Source organism: Lemur catta, chromosome 7, assembly GCF_020740605.2.
Source record: "Lemur catta isolate mLemCat1 chromosome 7, mLemCat1.pri, whole genome shotgun sequence".
In the NCBI taxonomy this organism is placed as follows: Eukaryota; Metazoa; Chordata; class Mammalia; order Primates; family Lemuridae; genus Lemur; species Lemur catta.
In genome coordinates this window covers 63,531,160-63,549,207 of record NC_059134.1, presented here as the reverse complement: position 1 = coordinate 63,549,207, position 18,048 = coordinate 63,531,160, and the positions used below count along the sequence as shown (strand labels likewise).

At 48.0% G+C, this 18,048-nt stretch overlaps 1 protein-coding gene across 7 annotated transcripts in view; it reads right to left on the bottom strand.

Annotated features, from left to right (window-relative positions):
- Window positions 1–18,048, bottom strand: part of PPFIBP2 (PPFIA binding protein 2) — a 134,717-nt gene that overhangs the window by 61,830 nt on the left and 54,839 nt on the right. The window contains exons 1-2 of one of the 7 annotated variants that reach the window (XM_045557421.1): window positions 16,156–16,220; window positions 14,346–14,464 (exon numbers count right to left, since the gene is read on the bottom strand). The exons of 3 other annotated variants lie outside the window; for them this stretch is intronic. Coding sequence is in view for 1 of the 4 variants with exons in the window: in XM_045557416.1 (XP_045413372.1) it covers window positions 12,611–12,658 (48 nt within the window). In the remaining 3 variants the exon portion in view is untranslated. Of the gene's footprint in view, window positions 1–12,610; window positions 13,222–13,300; window positions 13,576–14,345; window positions 14,465–16,155; window positions 16,221–18,048 lie in introns of those variants that run through there. 3 more of the 7 variants (XM_045557416.1, XM_045557420.1, XM_045557423.1) reach the window with 3 other exon arrangements.

Genomic DNA, 18,048 nt, shown 5'->3' with positions numbered 1-18,048 from the left:
GGATAAAATAAAATTGACTGCCTTGGGGAAGCATAACTATTCCTGGGCAAGGGAGAAACTTCTCTTGTTTTCACAGAGAAACTTTGTGTAATGGGATAAACAACATCCATGACGACATCCTGACAGTAAACAGAGCCCAGAAGAACTCAATGCTTTTGTGTGATGCCCTCAAAATAGTTCAGAGGCTAATGGACAATATGGGCCCAAAACCAAAGCAATTCTATGGAGACTGGTGCAATATGGCCCAAGCACACTGCTGTAAATACACAGCAGGCACTTAGGCAGCCCTCAACACATGCCAGGCACTGTCCAGGGCACTTTACCATAATGCTTGAATTTCTTACAAAAATGTTTTTTTATTAATTAAAATATATTTTACAATCTAGAAGCACTGTTTGAGGACCTAGAACAGTGGTTCCTGGTAATTTTCCCCTCCCACAGCAGACTTGAGGGGACAATCCTCTCCCAGTGGCCACACTGGCCCATATAGCAGTGGTGCACATAGCAGAGAGGTCCCTCACCCCAATTCCTGTTCTAGGGAACAGAGTGCCTTCCTCTTCTACACATTCTCCAAAATCACTGCTGTTCCCTAGCAAGCTTTTGAAAGGTATGAAACAGCAGTGAAATGGAGATAATGTTTCAGACAGAAGTCCACAGAATTGCCATCCTTTGCTTTCAGTGAAGTCCAGAGCTGTATGTTTTCACCATCTAGACAAGACTGCATGTTAAGAAAACTGCAGCTCCTCAGAACAGCACAGGCCAGGATCAAATGCCACCTCCAAGTGGAGAAGAACCAGAAGAACCTGGAAAGCTCCCAAGATCAGGGCCAAGAAGAGGATTATCTTGTTGATGCCCATATTCATCAGCCAAAGGTAAGCACTTGAGTTTGAGTGAAGATGTATGTTCTTTATTCCAGTAATTGGGCAATAGGTTCAACCACTTTCAGATGTTACTCTTGCATTACATGAATAAAATGGCTGCATTATCAGGGCAATAAAAAAACCACATGGTTATCAAATGATTCCAATGTATTGAGAAACATATTTTAAAAGACAGTGCTAGGACACACCTCTATTTTGCTCTACTTTAAAAAGAGCTTGTTGTGTCAGAGGGTAACACCTGCTTCCTTAATTCTAATAGTGGAATTGCAAATAGAAGGCTTGGATCAATACTCAGGTCATACATCTTGGTCCCTGCGTGATTTCGGGTTGGTGACGTCTCTGAAAAGTCTTGTTCATATTCTCAATTAGGTGAAGTGATAGAGCACCTGTCCAGCTCTCCAGCATGAAGTCGGGTTGAAAGAACCATGCCCACATTCCACTGAGAAGAAAGTTAGTAGAATTCTGCAGGATGCTACATGCTAACCTTAGATTTCTCCCCACTATGGGATGACAAGTGAATGTAAAGGATGGTATCATCCCTGTTCCATCCTCCACAGATGAATATAAGTAGGAAAGAGCTAATGTTTCCTCAACCAATGACATTAGCCCCCAGGCCAGACCTGTGCAATGGACTACTAATGTACTAAGCTGTGTTACATATATTTGATCAAATTTTCTCCTGTTTTGACAGTTATTGCTACAAATATGATAGAGGGAAAATCAATCTTCCCATCCAGGCTTTCCAAGGTCAGAGCTGTTCATGATACTAAAATTCTGGCCAGGTGTGGTGGCCGATGCCTGTAACCTCAGCACTTTGGGAGGCCAAGGAGGGAGGATTTCTTGAGGCCAGGAATTCAAGACCAGTCTGGGCAACATAGCAAGACTTCATCTCCACAAAAAATAAAAAAATTAGCTGGGTATGGCAATGAGCATCTGTGATCCTAGCTACTTGGGAGGCTGAGGCAGGAGGATCACTTGAGCCCAGGAGTATGAGGCTGCAATGAGCTATGAATCCTGCCACTGCACTCCAGCCCGGGTGACAGAGTAAAACCCTACCTCTAATTAATAAATAAATAAATAAATAAATAAATAAATAAATAAATAAATAAATAAAATTTAAAAATAAAATGAAATTCACGTTAGTCACCTCAAAGTATTGTGAGGGCCATGTGATCTGTGTATCCAATGGAGGTGAAATGTTGCCTATTGACTGACATTTCCATATCCTCTCCCATTTTAATTGAAGAATGCCACAGTGAGACACACTATATCTCTTGTACCACAGAACTGAAGCAGGACAAGGACTTTGTCTTGAAAGTATATTGTTAAGGACTCAGAACCTTTAGGCAAGATTACTGAAGTCAAACCATCTTTGCCTTTATCATAGCTTTGCTCTCAAGAGGCTGAGCAAAGTCTTGGATATAAGGAATCCATCCTCTAATACCCAGATCTCCTGAAAGCATATAAAACACAGCCTACAATTTTCACATCAAGGTTTTCCCTAGCCTTTGAGAGTGATACTCCAGAGTGTCCTCAGGATCAGTGACAACATACCTCCTTGACTCTTACAGGTTGTCTTATGGGTCTGTTTCTGTAAGACCCAAAATACTACTGCGGCTGGGGCTGGGCAGGCCTAATACATAGCTCAAGCAATCAACAGCCTAAGGTGGGGCTATTTTCTAAGCCATCCCTAAGTGAGAGGCTCAGGGAGATGTAGCATCTGGGCAGGGTATTCTGTGGTTGGGGATCCTGGGGGTGATCATGACAGCTAATCAGCCTCAGCAGTGAGAATACAGAAAGAGGACTGCCATGTAGCCAGGAGGGACAGGACTGACCAGCAAGATCCCAGGGATAGTCCCCAAAGAAAGGGCAGTGTGGGCTGTACAAGGACACTAGCCTAATCTAAACCAAGTCCTGTCCCTACCTCTCCCATTGCTCCCCTGGATCAGTAAGCAAGAATTTTACTCTTAATAAGTTCCTCATGTACAGAGACCTAGATGCCAGCAGACTCCAGAATTAAAGGTTTCCATATCTTGGGGAACACTGCATTTTAATTAGGGATGAGATTACCAGGGGATATTTAAGGCCCCAAAAAGAAACCTTATCATGAATTGTGGAGAAATCCCAGATTAGTCGATTTCCTCCTTGTTCTCTGGCTAAGGGAAAGGAATAGAGAAGACACATATGAACCCTGGCAGAGAATTCTTCAGAACCCTGCTTTAATGGAAGCTATTGTTAGTCCATCCAGAGTAGGCTGGGATCATCAGCTTTACTGTAACCATGTGGCACAAGCGAGAGCTGCCATCTTCATAGAGATATCCTCAGCTCCCAGCCACCCAGTCCAACCTTGGCTCACTGGAATCCTTCCTCTGAATTTTTAAACTTGGGAACAGAGCATGGTGGAGGTGGTACTAGAAGGTTCTGGTTCTGAAGTGGTCATTGACCATGTCCTCCTCCATGTGGAAAAAGCTGGTTTGCAGCAGGAGTCAGCTATGAAGCCAACATGCACAGAAAAGCAGACCACAGCCAAGAGAGAGACTGGTGGCATTCTCATCCCCAGTTCATGCTGTCTAAAGATGGAGATATATCCAGGCCCTTTCTGTTGGTCCCCTCTTGGCCTAGTTCAAATTGAGTTTCTGTTATTTGGAACCAAAAGTCCTGGCTAATGCATTTGTCTCAAAGGGTGATCAAGTGACTGAAATTTACTCCTTTGGAAACAGACTTATAGGAAAGAATTCCTGCTATTTGGATACAGAACTGAATTACAAAGGAATTCTGCCTACTGTTGCTTGATCTGCTTAAACTGGCAATTTTTAAGACAGGGTTGTCAGTTCTAAGCCAATTATAGTTAAAACCAGGATTATCACTGAGGGCTACTGGAGAATCTACTTTGTGACACAAGGCGAGTCTGTGTGGGATGTGCCAGGATCAAAAGGCACCCAGTGTTTGTGTGTGGAATGGATGGCTTTCTGTCCTTCGCCTGTTTGCCTCCATTCTTATCTCCCCTGTAGAGCAAGACGGTTAAGACAGGGAATGAACACAAGATGCAACAGGCATCAACTGGGGGCTGGGAGGGTGGGGTTGCAGGATGTGGGATAAGGAAAAATAAGTTTGTTAGGTGTGGTAGCTCCTGCCTGTTAACCCTAGCATTCTGGGAGGCCGAGGTGGGAGGATTGCTTGAGCTCAGGAGTTTAAGACCAGCCTGAGCAAGAGCGAGCCCCTGTCTCTACTAAAAGTAGGAAAATTAGTGAGGCCTTGTGTCACACGCCTGTAAGTCCCAGCTACTCGGGAGGCTGAGGCAAGAGGATCACTGGAGCCCAGGAGTTTGATGTTAAAGTAAGCTACAATGACACCACTGTACCCTAATAGCCCAGGCGACAGAGGGAGACTCTGTCACAAAAGAAAAAAAAAAAAAAAAAAGAAAAACTAAGTTCAAATAAAACAAGAAATAAATAGGAGCTAAAGTCTAAAAGATATAAGAGTGCAAGGGAAAATGAATAGAGGAAAGGTAAATAACTACATAAATATATCTAACTACCGTTTAAGAAGTTGGAAGAATCAGACATCACACACAGCTGTACATGCCAGGTCTGGGAGCCGGGAGGCTGAGAGCTCCAGGTTCTCTGTTCCCCACCCTTTGCCCAGGCAGACTTCAAGGCAGGAACCCCTGGGGACTTTGCTGGGGAGCTTCCATATTCATTTACAGAATTCCTAGTGTCTTCCTCCCCAGAGCACAAACCAGGAATGAGTAGGAGGCCAGGGCTATGGCTAACCACGAGTGATCTCAGGCAGACCACTTCGTCTTAGGCTTCCCAGCCTTTCAATAGGAAAAACTACAACTCGCAGAGCAACAGAGACAGTCACTTAGGTCAATATACCTTAAAATGTGGGAATAAAAGTACAGGATGCTCTTATAACAGGATACTCTGTGTAATATAAACACCTTTTGAATGATCTCAGGAATATAGAAATCATTTAAATGGCTTTTTTTAGGCTAAAAGACCAAAGTTCAGGTAGAAGCAGCTCATCCCTTCTACTGAAAGTTTTAATTGACTCGCTCCTTTTCTGCAAGAGAACAAGAGAGGCAATATTTCTGATCAGAACACCTAAGAAATATCTATAAAAATCTGTGCAAACCACCAAGGGAGCAATAACCAAAATACTTTCAGGCTGGAAAGGGAAAAAAGGCCTTCATGACAACACAGAACCCACTGTCAGCAAATAGCCCCGGGACCGTGCCTTTGATCCACATAGCGAAAGGTGTGTTCACTTTTCCATCATCCCTTAAAAGGTGCTCACATTTTGAGTCATAACTTTACGGCCACAATTTTTTCCTCTTTACAAGCACTTTACTAAGTACTATAAGTACTATGTGTTACATACACATTTATAATGAGTACACTGAGAATTTCAATAGCTAGTAATGACTAATAATAAATACTTGAATTTTTATTTCTGTTCCAATCTAGAAGTTAGGTCAAGTTTAGGTTAAACGTGAGCTTTACCAGCCAGATCAACCCTCAGCAGCCTCCTAAAGACGTCACCTTGTGTCCGCAGTGGCTGGTCAGACCCATGGGGCTTGCTCACTCCTAGTCTGGCCCCTCCGCTGCAGCTATGCCCAGGGATAGCCATGGCGGGCTCTCCACAGAGTTCCAGATGGGGGCTAAGTGCTTGATGCCATGGCTGGTGTCAGCAGAATCCTTGGGAGCATGACTCCTTTATGGCCTGGCTGGCATCTGCCAGGAGTGCACCCCTTCACACATGCTCTGGTGTACTCTCAGAGATGCTGGGTGAGGGCAGTTCTGTAGCATTCCGCAGCTGACCTCCTGCCGGCACTACACTTCACTGAACATTGGGACAGAGTTGGTTCCAGAGCAGTCAAATGGGGCAAGGGAGGTCATAAGGGGAGTGTCATTTGGTATGCAAGTAAGGAGTGTGAGAAAATCCTAAGCCATCATGTTGGTTTTCAGAGCAACGGTTGCTTGTAAGAGCTCCTGCCTTGGGGTCCTCGGAACACATCTGTCTTCCTTTCCTGATATCAAGGCTTGTTGTCTAGCCAGCTAGAGTCACATTTCCCCTCAGTGCTTCTAATAAGCTATAAATTCTGTTTCCTTTAGGATCCTGGCCACAGTGTATACACTGTTCCACCGGGTCAGAGAATGTGAAATGACATGATGGCTCTTTGCCTGTACATATGCTGGGATTTTGAACACAATACATTGGGTAAGCCTTGGCCCTGGATAAGTCTTGGAATGGTTCTTCCTTCTTTAGCCACTGCGATAACATGTGTTTTTAGCTCAATAAGAAAATAAAACAAAACAACAACAACAAAAATGTGTAGTGTTTCTAGGCTGCCTGGTCAAGAGGATCTTATCAAAATCCAGAAAACCCATAGCAAGTAGCCCCGGCTGCCAGACACAGGGCTTCAGGGGAGATGCCAAAATCACTAAGGCTGTATCACAAGCTCAGAAACATCACTCACATGCAAGCCTTTTCAAAACTTGGAAATTATACAGACTTTAAAAATAAGAGGTCCAAAATAAATACAAATATGTGGATCACAGAAGCTACAGTCAATTCCTCTTACATGACTCAGGTGACCCATCACCAAGGGAACCAAGTAGTCTGAGTGTAGAAAGATGCTTATAAATAGGTAAACTTCCTCTAGATTGTTTTGGTTAAAAGGAATTTTGGGGCTTTCTGGCAGTTGTTATAAACCCAGCTGTTTCCAGGACCAGTTACACTTTTTCTAGGCAAAGAACAGTCAAGCCAATCTACCATCTTTGGCACAGAGTTAAAGAAATTTCTCCCAAATGCAGTGTGAATAGAGCTCAGTTAGGTCCTTAGCTGCCAGGAGGCCAACAAGATAGATCCTATCCTGACTTTGACCCTTGTGCCCACCTCCTCTTGGTTTCAATTACATATAAGGAGAGGCTAAGTGCTGCTGGTGGGGTTATCATCCAATGATCTAAATGTCCACCTATAAGGAAGACCAAAGCAGAGTTCATAAGTGGTAATTAAATAGCTTCCTGGTTGACCCATGTTCCTGTCATCACACTCCATTCATGTGTTTACTCAATGACTTGAATATTCCTGAGTACCTATTAGGTGCCACTCTGTTTTAAGCAATGATTCAGTCCTTGCCGTCAAAAAGCTATGTAGTCTTATGGGGAAGGAGGACAGAAAGGAGAAAAAAAAAAAAATCAACCTTTACAGCAGGATGTAGTAAGTACACCAACAGCAGGGGCATGGGGGAGGGATGAATAAATTTTACCTTCAAAAGAGGAAGAGGCTTTACAGGAGGGGCACCATTTGGATGATTGAGTCTGAAGGCTAAAGGAATGCCCCTAGGAGAATGGGAGAACAGCACCTTTGGAAATAGTCTTCCCAATACAGACATGCTATTCATGAAGCCATGACAATGGGCATCCTTCAGACATTGTGGTCTTCCAGAACTAACACAGCAAACAACAGATAACTTGAAGATAGACTATCTATAAGCTCTCCAACCAAGAAGTTAGCGTGAGACTCCTAACTGATCTTCCTGGGGAAGTAGATTTGGAGAGAAATGCATTTCATTTACCAAGATCTTTTCCCAAAATTATAGCCTTGGTCACTGCTAAATTCTCTATCAGGTGGCTGGATACATAAGGAGGTTTTGGCATTGGGCTGCAGTAGTAGTACTTGCAAGTGTGTTGGTATCCTGTGAAGGGATGATATTAAAGTCAGAAGGAGAGTAAAAAGAGAAGACTCTTTGAAGACTTTCCTCATCTTGCCAACTCCAATAGACGCACTGACTCATTATTACTGAAAACACCTTCAGAGACAGAGCGGCAACATTGGGTGCTGGAGCTGGGGTGGAGTGGGCGCTGTGGCTGTTTTAGCTCGCCTGGAGGCATTAGAGCTAACTGCCTGGTGCCTCTTGGACTGCCTAGACCTTCCACATGAGGAGCCAACAATCAAATAGGCATGAAAGAGCCATAGCTGGAGAATACAGAATTAGATGAGGGCCAAAGTGAGCTGCTCCTTTGGTCACAAGATTGCCATTAACTCTACAAGATTCATAAATGGGAAGGAATTCAGGGGAAAATGGATAGGAAAGGTTGCTTGGGCACTAGAGGCAGCAAAAATAACATTACAGAAATTTTAAAGCTGACCACGGGAACAAAGCCCATGCTTTGTTTGTGAGCCCGTGCTTTGATAGTGAGTTTTTAAGCCTGCTCTTTCAAGAATCCTAATAGTGAAAGAAGGTAAGTTGAAGGCAGCACAATGAGGTAAGCACAGGGTCAATGATAGTTTTGATTTACTTTTTCCATAAGTACTGAGGAGAAGCATTTTCCACCAAAAGCAAAGGACAGGTAGGCAGGGAAGAGTTGAGGGAAGAAACAATCAGAGGAACAAGAGGAGTTGGGACAGGATCAGGTCAAGAGGACAGGATACTGTGATAGCCTTGACGGAGAGAAGGGACTGTTGGCCAGTGAAACACAAGGAAGTTGAAAAACGACATCTGTAAACAGTTACACTTTGTGGTGAAGGGGAGAGAAGATGAGAGATACATCCAGGTTTGTTTGTTTTTCTTTATATCAATGAAGTAGATAGTGATGTCAGTTGAGAGGGGAGTATAATGTTGGAGACAAATGGAAAAGTATGAAAGAATGGAAGAGAAAGGAATGCAGGGGTGAGCTGAAGGATCCCCAAGCCCATGAAACTGCCAATGGCTGTGCTGCTTTGGAGTACCCGCAAGCTATTTGGCAAATGACCCTGGTACAATGCCACTTTATTAAATCCCACTGTGTAAAAGAGGCCCAAGGGCCTCTCTTCAAGGAACTGGCAGACAGGAGTCACAGGTGCTAGGGGTGGAGACGGCATAATTCTAGCTCCTCAGTTATACTGGGGAACATCATGGGCAGGCACCTTGGGTGCATTGGCTAGAGGGACCCATAGGAAATTGTGGACAGCTGGTGTCCTTGAACAACCACACTCTTGCCCTTCCAGTGGGCTTGAAAAACCTCTCTGCTCGGGACTCAAGGTTGGCTGCGTGGCTCTGGAGTAACCAGAAGTTGTCAGTTGTGATCGATGTCATCATCCCTATAACCAACACTTATGAAGTGCTTTCTAAGCACTTTACATATATTATTTATCCATATTTTACAGTCAACTGAATCCCAGGAAGGTTAAATAAATTACCCAAGGTTACACAGAGATGAGATATGAACCCAAGGAGTCTAGATCCAGGATTCATGCTCTTAACCTGTAGAAGCAGCTTTCACAGAAGCTGCTGCCCTACTTCTCCAACTTTCAGTGCAGCCCAACATGAAAGCAAGGCAATTCAGCATCTGGAGCTAGGATGCCTGTGTGTCTGTATTTGCTGCTCTTCTGGCCCAAGTGGCCAGACTACTAGATCACCCGTTTGAGCACCAGATGACATAGAATATAGCCTCACATTAGCAGCTTGAGTTCATTCCACATTCTACTGCAGAACACAAGCCAATTGCATGGGGGATCCATGGTGATTCCATTTTCTTTGTGACTTTAGGTTGGAATTTGGCTTAAACACTGAGAGTGCTGGAAGCCAGGGAGTGGTGTGAAGATGCTGACAGTGCTGGGACTACTGTTCCCTGGAAAATGAATTCCTGCTCAGAGGGCAGTGGGTAGGTCCCACAGACCCCGCTTGGAGCTATTTTTAGAGGGCTTTCATGGTTGTGTGGGTTGGAGCCACTGATCTCAATGCAGGACAGGTGTGAGCTGTTTGTGAGCCAGGAACCAATACGTGACCTTCTAGGTCCTCAAATTCAGCCTTTTGACTGAATCCATAATTTACAGAACAAATACTTTTATTAAAAGGGGTGCAGCAGAGAAAGATGAAGCTTTTCTTGCCTCCTTTGGTGTTTAAAAAAGAACAGTCTTGAAATTAGAAGGCCACAGGTTCCCCAGCCCTGGCTGAGGTCCCTCTAGATACTTGTGGTAGGAGATTGCCTTGTCTCTGCTTCATTTGTTAGAAGGAACCAGAGCATTGGCTTCCTGGTCAGTCTTTACTCAACAATCACAGCCAAGCTGGCTGAAGCCAACAGCCAATGGGGCCTCCGGTTACCTCTTCTAGAATCCACCACCCCCTATCCCTTGTATGGGAGAATGAAGGAGACAGCGTTTCCACCTTCAAAAACACAGGTTCAGAGAAACCTGCTCTCCAAAGCTACCTCAGCTTAGCACGTGAGAAGGGGTGAGTGAACCATGCAGATGAGAGTGCCGGGCAGACCTGGGCTGGGGTCAGCAAAGGATTCTCAGGGTGGGGGTGGGGCGGGGAGAGGCTTGTTGGAGTCAGACGAAGTGGGTGGGAATGAGAAGGAGCACATCTAGGGGAAAAGCTCTGAAAAGGGAGGGAGTATGCTCAGGAGCTCATCAGGTAGATATAAAAGACTAGGACTCATGATCAGGGTCATAGGATGAAAGGGATTTTTTTCAAGGAGATTAAAACAACCTGGTAGTACTGTTTAGGGTAAAGAATAGGGAAAACACTCTGATCACATTACCTATAACATGTTCAGCACTTCATGTTTTGTTTTGTTTTTAATGTTCTTTAAAAGGTAGAAGAAAAATATCTGTTTAGCTACGAGTCATCCTGGGGGATTCTGAAGTTTCCTCGCTTAGAGCTTCCCTAATCAAACTTCTAACTATCCCCCATGGCCAGAGCTCACACTCCTGGGTCTCAGGACAGAAAGGGCCTCCTTACATTGCATCGTGTGCAGAATTAGTTCCTCCACACGCAGAGCTTCTCTTGCACAAGGTGCAGAGTTACAACATCGGCCCCAGGGGCTGGGACATGGCTCCCGTAATTCCAAGCACCTGTTGGCTGGAAGGACCTCTTAAGTTAAGAACTTCATTTTGGATATGGAGAAATAAAGACTAAGTGATGGGAACTGCACTTCTTACCTGTTTCCCTGCAGCATCTCCCCACTGAGGCTTTTTACTTAAGATGATTCTAACCCATGCCAAAATGTCTGGTCATCTCAGCAGGCTCTCTGGTGGCTGTGATGCCCCAGGGGCTGAGCACAGACAGGATTTCTGCTTGGTTCTAAACCAATAATTTTCTACATATTTGGCAGAGGAGATGAAGAAAGAGGACTGGACTGGGAGATAGAGAACAGGGTTCATGACCAGGCTGCACCACAAATAGCCATGACACTAATAACCAGGAGGCTCTTTGCCTCTCTTGGGCTTTGCTAAATGAGGGGCTTGTACTGGCTGATCCCACCAAGCCCTCCTGCCCTATAATTGTGTTCAGCTGCCTCACTTTTTCCAACACATAGACCACATCACAGGCAGAGTTATTTTCTTAAAATACAAATTGGACTCCTAGTATATCCCGTGCTGCTCCTCTGCTGCAAGTCCCCCACCATACAGACCACATCACCAAACCCTTCTCCACGGCCTTCGCTGTCCTGCGTGATCCGGCACCTGCCTGCCCTGCCCACCACCACAGGGCTTGGCCACACCGCCTTTCTCTGTCTTCCCACTTGCCTAGACTCCCTCTTGCTTTCGAACCTTTGCACATACCATCTCCTTCGCCTGGAATGTTCTTCACCCTGTTTTTCACCTGACTCACTCCTACTGCACTTTCGGGTTTCAGTGAAGTGTAATTCCTCGCAGAGGGCTCCCTGACCCCTCCCCTCCTCAATCATAATAGCCGTCCTGTGCCTTCTGTTGTTCCTCCTCATTGCACTTAGCAGTTTGCAATCTGAGGTTTATTTCCGGGCACTGTTTAACCTCCATCTCCAGCATTAGGTGGAAGGTCCACGAGAGGCTGGTTCTACTTTGCTTACTGTACACCCTGCACCCAAAACTCAGCAAATAGTTGCTGAATGCACGCTGCAGAGGGCACACACAAAGGCCTGCCAGCCAGTGTTTGGGAGCTGGGGTCCTGGGACCTGCATGCTCCTTCCGAGCTGGACACTTCCTGGCCCTCCTGTACTTCTTCAGTTACAGTGTCAAATCTCTTATCTGTCAGCTGCTTTTGTCCTTCCTGTCTCTAAAAACACTCAGCATAAAATCCCTGTGTGAAAACAAATGCATAACTATCTCAGCCAATTTAAAGGCAGCCACAAAAGAGGAGACAGACAGAGTTCTATGAGTATATGAATACGATGCCACTCCAGCCCCCAGCGTTCATTCATCCCTTGCTCCCACTCATCCCCTACAGAAATGGCATGAACCTTGCAACCCAAACCCTCAGCCTCAGAGCATTCAGAGGAGAGCTCCGAGAGCCACCCTCCGGAAACACAGCAGCTCACTTGGCTGGCAGCACACGTACCCTTCACACCAGCTAACATCACAGCTGAGAATGAGTTAAACAACTTCCGAATTCCGTGCATTTAAAAAGGCAGCAGCTTCCTCTCTGTGTCCTCATACCGATGGACACATTTTTTTTTTTTGCTCACGGTGTCTGCAGCCTCTGACTGTTTAAGTGCCAAACTTAAAAAATAACCAACTTTCCTCACTCCATTCTTGCCTTTCTGTACAGAGGCTCATTCACCAGAATGTCAGCGGAGAAACAAAGACAGCTGACTGTTTTCGCCCCTGGTGTCTATAATTAGATTCTCATGTAGAACTTGGCCACAACAGGGCTTTGCCGGACAATACCTCCCCCTAACACACGCCTCCCGCAAACACCCCAAAGTGTTTCCCCTCCACTCATCTCCATGGAGACCCAGACAAAGCAGCCAGCCACTTACCCTCTTCAGCCACGAGAAATGCTTGTAAACATCAATGTCCCCATCCATGCTGGGCACCCATGTCAGCAGTTAGATTCCTCGGTGGAAAAAGCCCTTTTTCTGGCTGGAGACCAAGTTCTCTCCTCTTCCTTGCCTCTGCCCCCTCCCCCCTCGGGAACGCCAGGCTGTGTTCAAGTTTCCCCACTTCCCTGGCCCGCGTCCTTGTCCTTCAGCCTTTCCCTAGACAGTTTCAGATACACAAGGACTCGGACCAGACTGTGCCGTGCCAGGGTCCTCCCCCACCGCCCCCACAGACACACGGCCACACACACCCCGGGACTGGGATGCAGAGCCCTGCCGAGCGCTCAAACCTAACAGAAAGGTAGGTGGAAAGAGACTTGGACAGGAGTTGCAAACACAACACACACGCGCACACACGGGAACGATCCTCCCAGGGATAATACCAGAGCCTGCCAGAGGGAGACAGTCCTGAAGAAAATTCCTTGTCTGGCTTCCCCCTTCTGGTGTGGCTGGAACTCATTACCGAGAGCCCCGATTTCCTGTCTCGGCTTCACTCTGCATTTACCCAGGGCTCCCAGCTGCTCTCAGTTTATTTGGGACTGGGGAGAAGACTAAAAATAAGTGCTGCTCTTGGAGGAGCTTGCTGGTTCCCACACACAGCCTGACCCCCGCCCCGAAGCCCACGCCTACCCCTTTTCCAGAGGAGCCACAGGCTGTGCCCTGAGGAAAGCTTGTTGTTTCCAAAAAAGAACAGATTCAGAACCAGCTCCAGTCCGAGTCCTCGGCCCTGCTGTGTGCCGGGCTCCGTGCAGGGTGTTTGCTGTCCTTGGCGCCAGTGGCACCGTCAGCCAGAGAGACCAACTGCTGCAGCCTCAGGGGAGTCTGGCCCTGGGCTGCGGTCAGTCCCCAGCCGGGGCTCCCTGGGGCCACATTCTGTACAGGGGGCTGGGGGAGGGTGCTGCCTCCGCCAAGTCCCGGGCCTGCCTTCCTGGCTGCCCGCCCCGGCTCTGGGCTCTGGACTACCTGCTTTACAAACCAAGGAGGTAGAAAGGGTGAGGCCCTGAGTGTGCATTTCCACGAGACCTAGGGAGCAGCCCTGGGTAGGCAGGAGCCTTGGAGAGCTGGCCAGATGGGGAGCTGCGTCTGTTCTCCTACTGACAGGGCGGGTCACATGCTGGCTTTCCAGGGTGGCCCCTCCAGCACTCCCCAGATGCCACCCCCAGCTCCTCCTCTTACTCCCGTCTTAAAAGCAGCTTTTCTCCCTCACCCAGCCCTTAATGTGCGGCCTTTGGCTATGACTGATCATGAAAGTGACCTTTGATGTGGGTGCGGCGGGAGCTGTGGTTACATGCAAGGGCCCTGAGCTCTGCTGGGGTAAGGGACTTGCAGACGCCCATCTTTCAGTGGCTGGGCCTTCCTGGTGCCCTTGGGGGTCCCCTTGGGGATTTCCTGGAACTCCCAGCCTGCAGAGCAGGCTGTACTGGGTGTCAGTGCGCCCCTCGGCATCCACAGTCACCAAAACCAGAAGCAGGGCCGGAGAAACACTGGGCAGAAACAATGCCTGCAACACCGTCCAGCAGGCTGGCCCAGCCCATAGAGATCACGGAGGCGGGGAGGAGGGCTCCAGCCAGCAGCTGGCATGAGGGGAGGAGTAAATTCCTAGAGACACACCCATATAGAGGCCAGAAAGGAAAAGCAGAGCCCAGGCTCCGAGCTCTAGCCCCTTCCTCCTCACCTTTGGCCCAGCTCCAGAGCACAGCCTGGGACCCACCCAGACTGCCACGGGATGTGGCAATGAAGAACATCTCTAAGGTGGCAGGGGTAGGTAGGTTGTTTTCTTTTCTGTCTAAAAGCCTGGGAAAATCAAATGAAGAAATTCATTTAGTCAATACCCATTTGCCTAGCATCCAAGGCAAATGAAACCAACTTCCTGCCCTGGGTAAATAACGAATTACCACATGGTATGTAATAAAGGTGTAGCTGGGCCTCAGGGAAGAAGAGGCAGAGGAGCTGATTTGGGGGCTGGCAGGGAGAGGCAGGCAGAGACCCAGTGCCTGCAGGATGGGAGAATACCCTGCTCTCCTTGGAGGAGCTCATGCCCTTCTTTATGCTCTGGCACAAGAGGAGGATAAAGGGGATGGGGTGGCCACCATGGCTGCTTCTCATCCTCCTTTCCTGACTCCCAGCTGCCGTGAAGCCTGGCCCAGGCACCTCTCCTCCATCCCTGCTGAGCACCCACCCCCTCTGCTTCACCAGTTGCCCTGTCCTGCTGAACCATGGCTGACTGTCCACACATCTGCCTTCTGCACCAGACTGTAGGGGATGCGTCTGATTTCTGGCTCACATCTCCAACTTACATGTCTAGCACAATTCTTGGTACACAGCAGAACTTAAACATTCTTCGGAGGAAAAAATGAGGCTCACATGGTAAGACCAGCAAAAGAGGACTAAAATTCTACCTGGATAAAAGAGAGACTTAAAGGACTGTCTCCCCGGGTTAAAGAGGAAAGGACGTGTATTAGCTCAACTCCCTTGTGATGAAGAGAGAGGGGTATGTGTGGGGTGAGGAGAGGGCGGAGAGAAAGGGACATGAGAAGAGGGAGGGAGGGAGGAATCTGGACAAGCTGCAGCTAAATTCTTGACATATTTTCATGGCATCTTCAAGTAGCAATTCTTACCTCAGCCTTTTTTTAAAAAAAAAAATCACCAAAATACATCTTACTTATAATTCAACTAAAAAATCCACAAATTAATACTCCAAAAAGACCTAGAAGCAAGGCATCTATATGTGGCTGGCAGGAGGGAAAGGGGGGATGTGTAAGATTCCAGGGGTTTGGAAGCTACGTGGGTGCCTCTCCTCACTCCTAGTTCCCCAGGAGCGGTGGGCCCAGTGCCGGGTCCCCATCAGCCTGGGAGCAAACCCATGGCTGCACCACCCCAGGCTGCCCTGGCCAGGACGGCCTCACAGTGGTCCACAGATGGGCTTCAGGGAATCAGATAAGCCCCCAAATATGTTCATAAAATACATACAGAGTGCTATTTGTATGCATAAATCTCTTTCTCTAAAACAGTTTTCTCAGATGATCGCAATGGCCCAAGACTCCCAAAAGGTCAGAAGCCTGGGTGTCGTCTGGCCTAAGCAGTTGCTCCCAAAGGCTTAGGCTGCCCTTATTACTGGGGGTGGGAGCCTGGGCTTCCTGCTTCCATCGCACTGCTCCCGTGAGGCAGAGTCTCGGGGACCCACCTCTGAAGACAGAGGCCTCAGGAACCACAAAGGGTACACAACAGGGGGCATCACAGTGACCCTGACAGCCCCCCAAGGGCCTTCCCAGAAGCACTTTGCTCACCCACAGCCAGGCCCATCTCCGCCTGGAACGTGAGGCGGTCAGCAGAGGGCAAGGGGCAGGAGATTGCGCCTGGGCGTTCTGGTGTAGAAACACAGCTCAGAGGCCAGGGCGGTCAGGTTTGGATGGGGGACCTGTCTGTAGCTTCTCCCTGCCCCCAACCTGGGGTATCTATAAGAGAACCCCGGGATTGTCACCTACCTGGCTGGAATTCCAAGTACCTGTGGGAATGGCTTCAGGGGGAGGGAGAGTTCCCTGACTCCTGCTGCCTGCCAGGAGTCAGCAGCATCTTATCACTGGGCAGGACTGGACTGGCAGGAGTCTCGTGGGTCATGTGCTGTTCTGCTGACCTACCGCCTACATCCTGGGCTCTGCTAGCCCTGAGCCTTGGCCTCCGGGCCATGGGTGGCAGCTGCCAGGACAGCTGCCAGGACAGCACCTTGAAAGTCAGATACGAGCTGTGTCCTTCAACAGAGGTGTTGCACAGTAGGCCTGCCGCCACTGAGAAGGGCAGGGGGAGAGGGGAGAGCCCAGGAGAGGAAGTCCCGACCACAAAGCACCCTCCCGGCCACTGCAGCCCAAGTCCCCATAGCGAGCAAGCACGGAGAACCCACCACCAAAGTGGGCCAGGACAAGGGTCAGCAGACTTTTCCTGTGAAGGTCCAAATGGTAAACATTTTAGGCTTGGTGGGCCATGCGGTCTCTGTCATACTCGGCTCTATTAGTAATGTGAAAGGGGCCACAGCCAACACCTAAAGCAAGGTGTGGCTGTGTTCCAGTAAAACTTTATTTATGGACACCAAAATTTGAATTTTTTATCATTTCACATCATAAAATAGCCTTGTGATTTTTTTTCCCCCTCAATCACTGAAACATGTAACAAATCATTCTTAGCTGATGGGGCATAAGAAATAGGCAGTGGGCCAAAAGCAGGCCACAGCAGTGCCAACAAGCTGCCAGGTGCTGCTCATATTCCTGGTCCCAGGACCACATTTGGAGCAGCAAGAGATCAGAAAACCACTTTCAGAAGTTCCTTGAAGCCCAGGGGACTGAACAAGTTGGCCTGGGAATATGAATTCCCCGGAGCCTGCCCACTAGTGAGGTCTGAAAGGGCAGAAGGCTCTCGGTGGTGTGGCTCTGGCAGGTCTTTGCGGGTGGAGGGTAAGTGGGTGTCTACATGCTCAGACCTCAAGTTATGCTCACCTGGCAACATCGCCCACCATGTTCCCTGGGCCTGAAGCAGGAAATTTAGTGGGGAAGGATTTATTTGCTCTTTCGCCAGTGTTTGCACATTCTTGGTCATTTATAAACATTGGTTCTTAGGGGCTGAAATAGTCTCTTTAGGTCAGGTCTGAAAGGAACCAGATCACTAGAATTCAGTGGGGTAAAATTACTTTTGAGGGGGGAAAAACAATCAAACTACAGGAAAACTAAAACTGCTAAATTTACAGGGTCTGAAAGCCTCCGATCTGGGGTGCAGTGTCAGGAAAAAGGCATTCAAAATCCCCCAAAGGACAGGAAGCTTCTTGGGGGCAGGGCCTGGCAGACCCTGTGGGTCAGAAAATGCCTCCTGGGACGGAGAGGCCCATCCACTAGCACCCCAGCAAGGACCATTGCAGTCAAGGAGTTTGGAGAGGTTTTCTCACCATCCACAATGGAAAGTCAAGTTTATGCGCCCAAGTGGGTTACAGCCCTCCCTGTCTCTTCTCCCCAAACCCAAAGAGTGGAGCCCGCCCCTGCCTGCCCTTTGTCCACTGGTTTCCAAGGAAAATGGAGGAGAACTCTTTGCCAGCTGACCCAGGTGCACTGTCTAGCAGCTTCACTAATGAGAAGTGCTTACGTCATCTTTCTAATCTCAAAAAGAAAAAAAAGCTATTTTCTCATAGAAAGCTCACAATGTACCTTATTCCTTGGGACATAGACTTCCCAGAATTTGTCCCTGACTCCCACCTAGTGGCTTCCTCCAGCACTGCAGAGGAACAAAGAACTGCCGGTGCCACCCCTATCCCCGCGTCCAGGACAAGAGTCCCTTGGGAGCTGAGCCCAGGAAAGAAAGCCCTGACACCTACTCCCCTCTCAGCGACCAAGTTCACC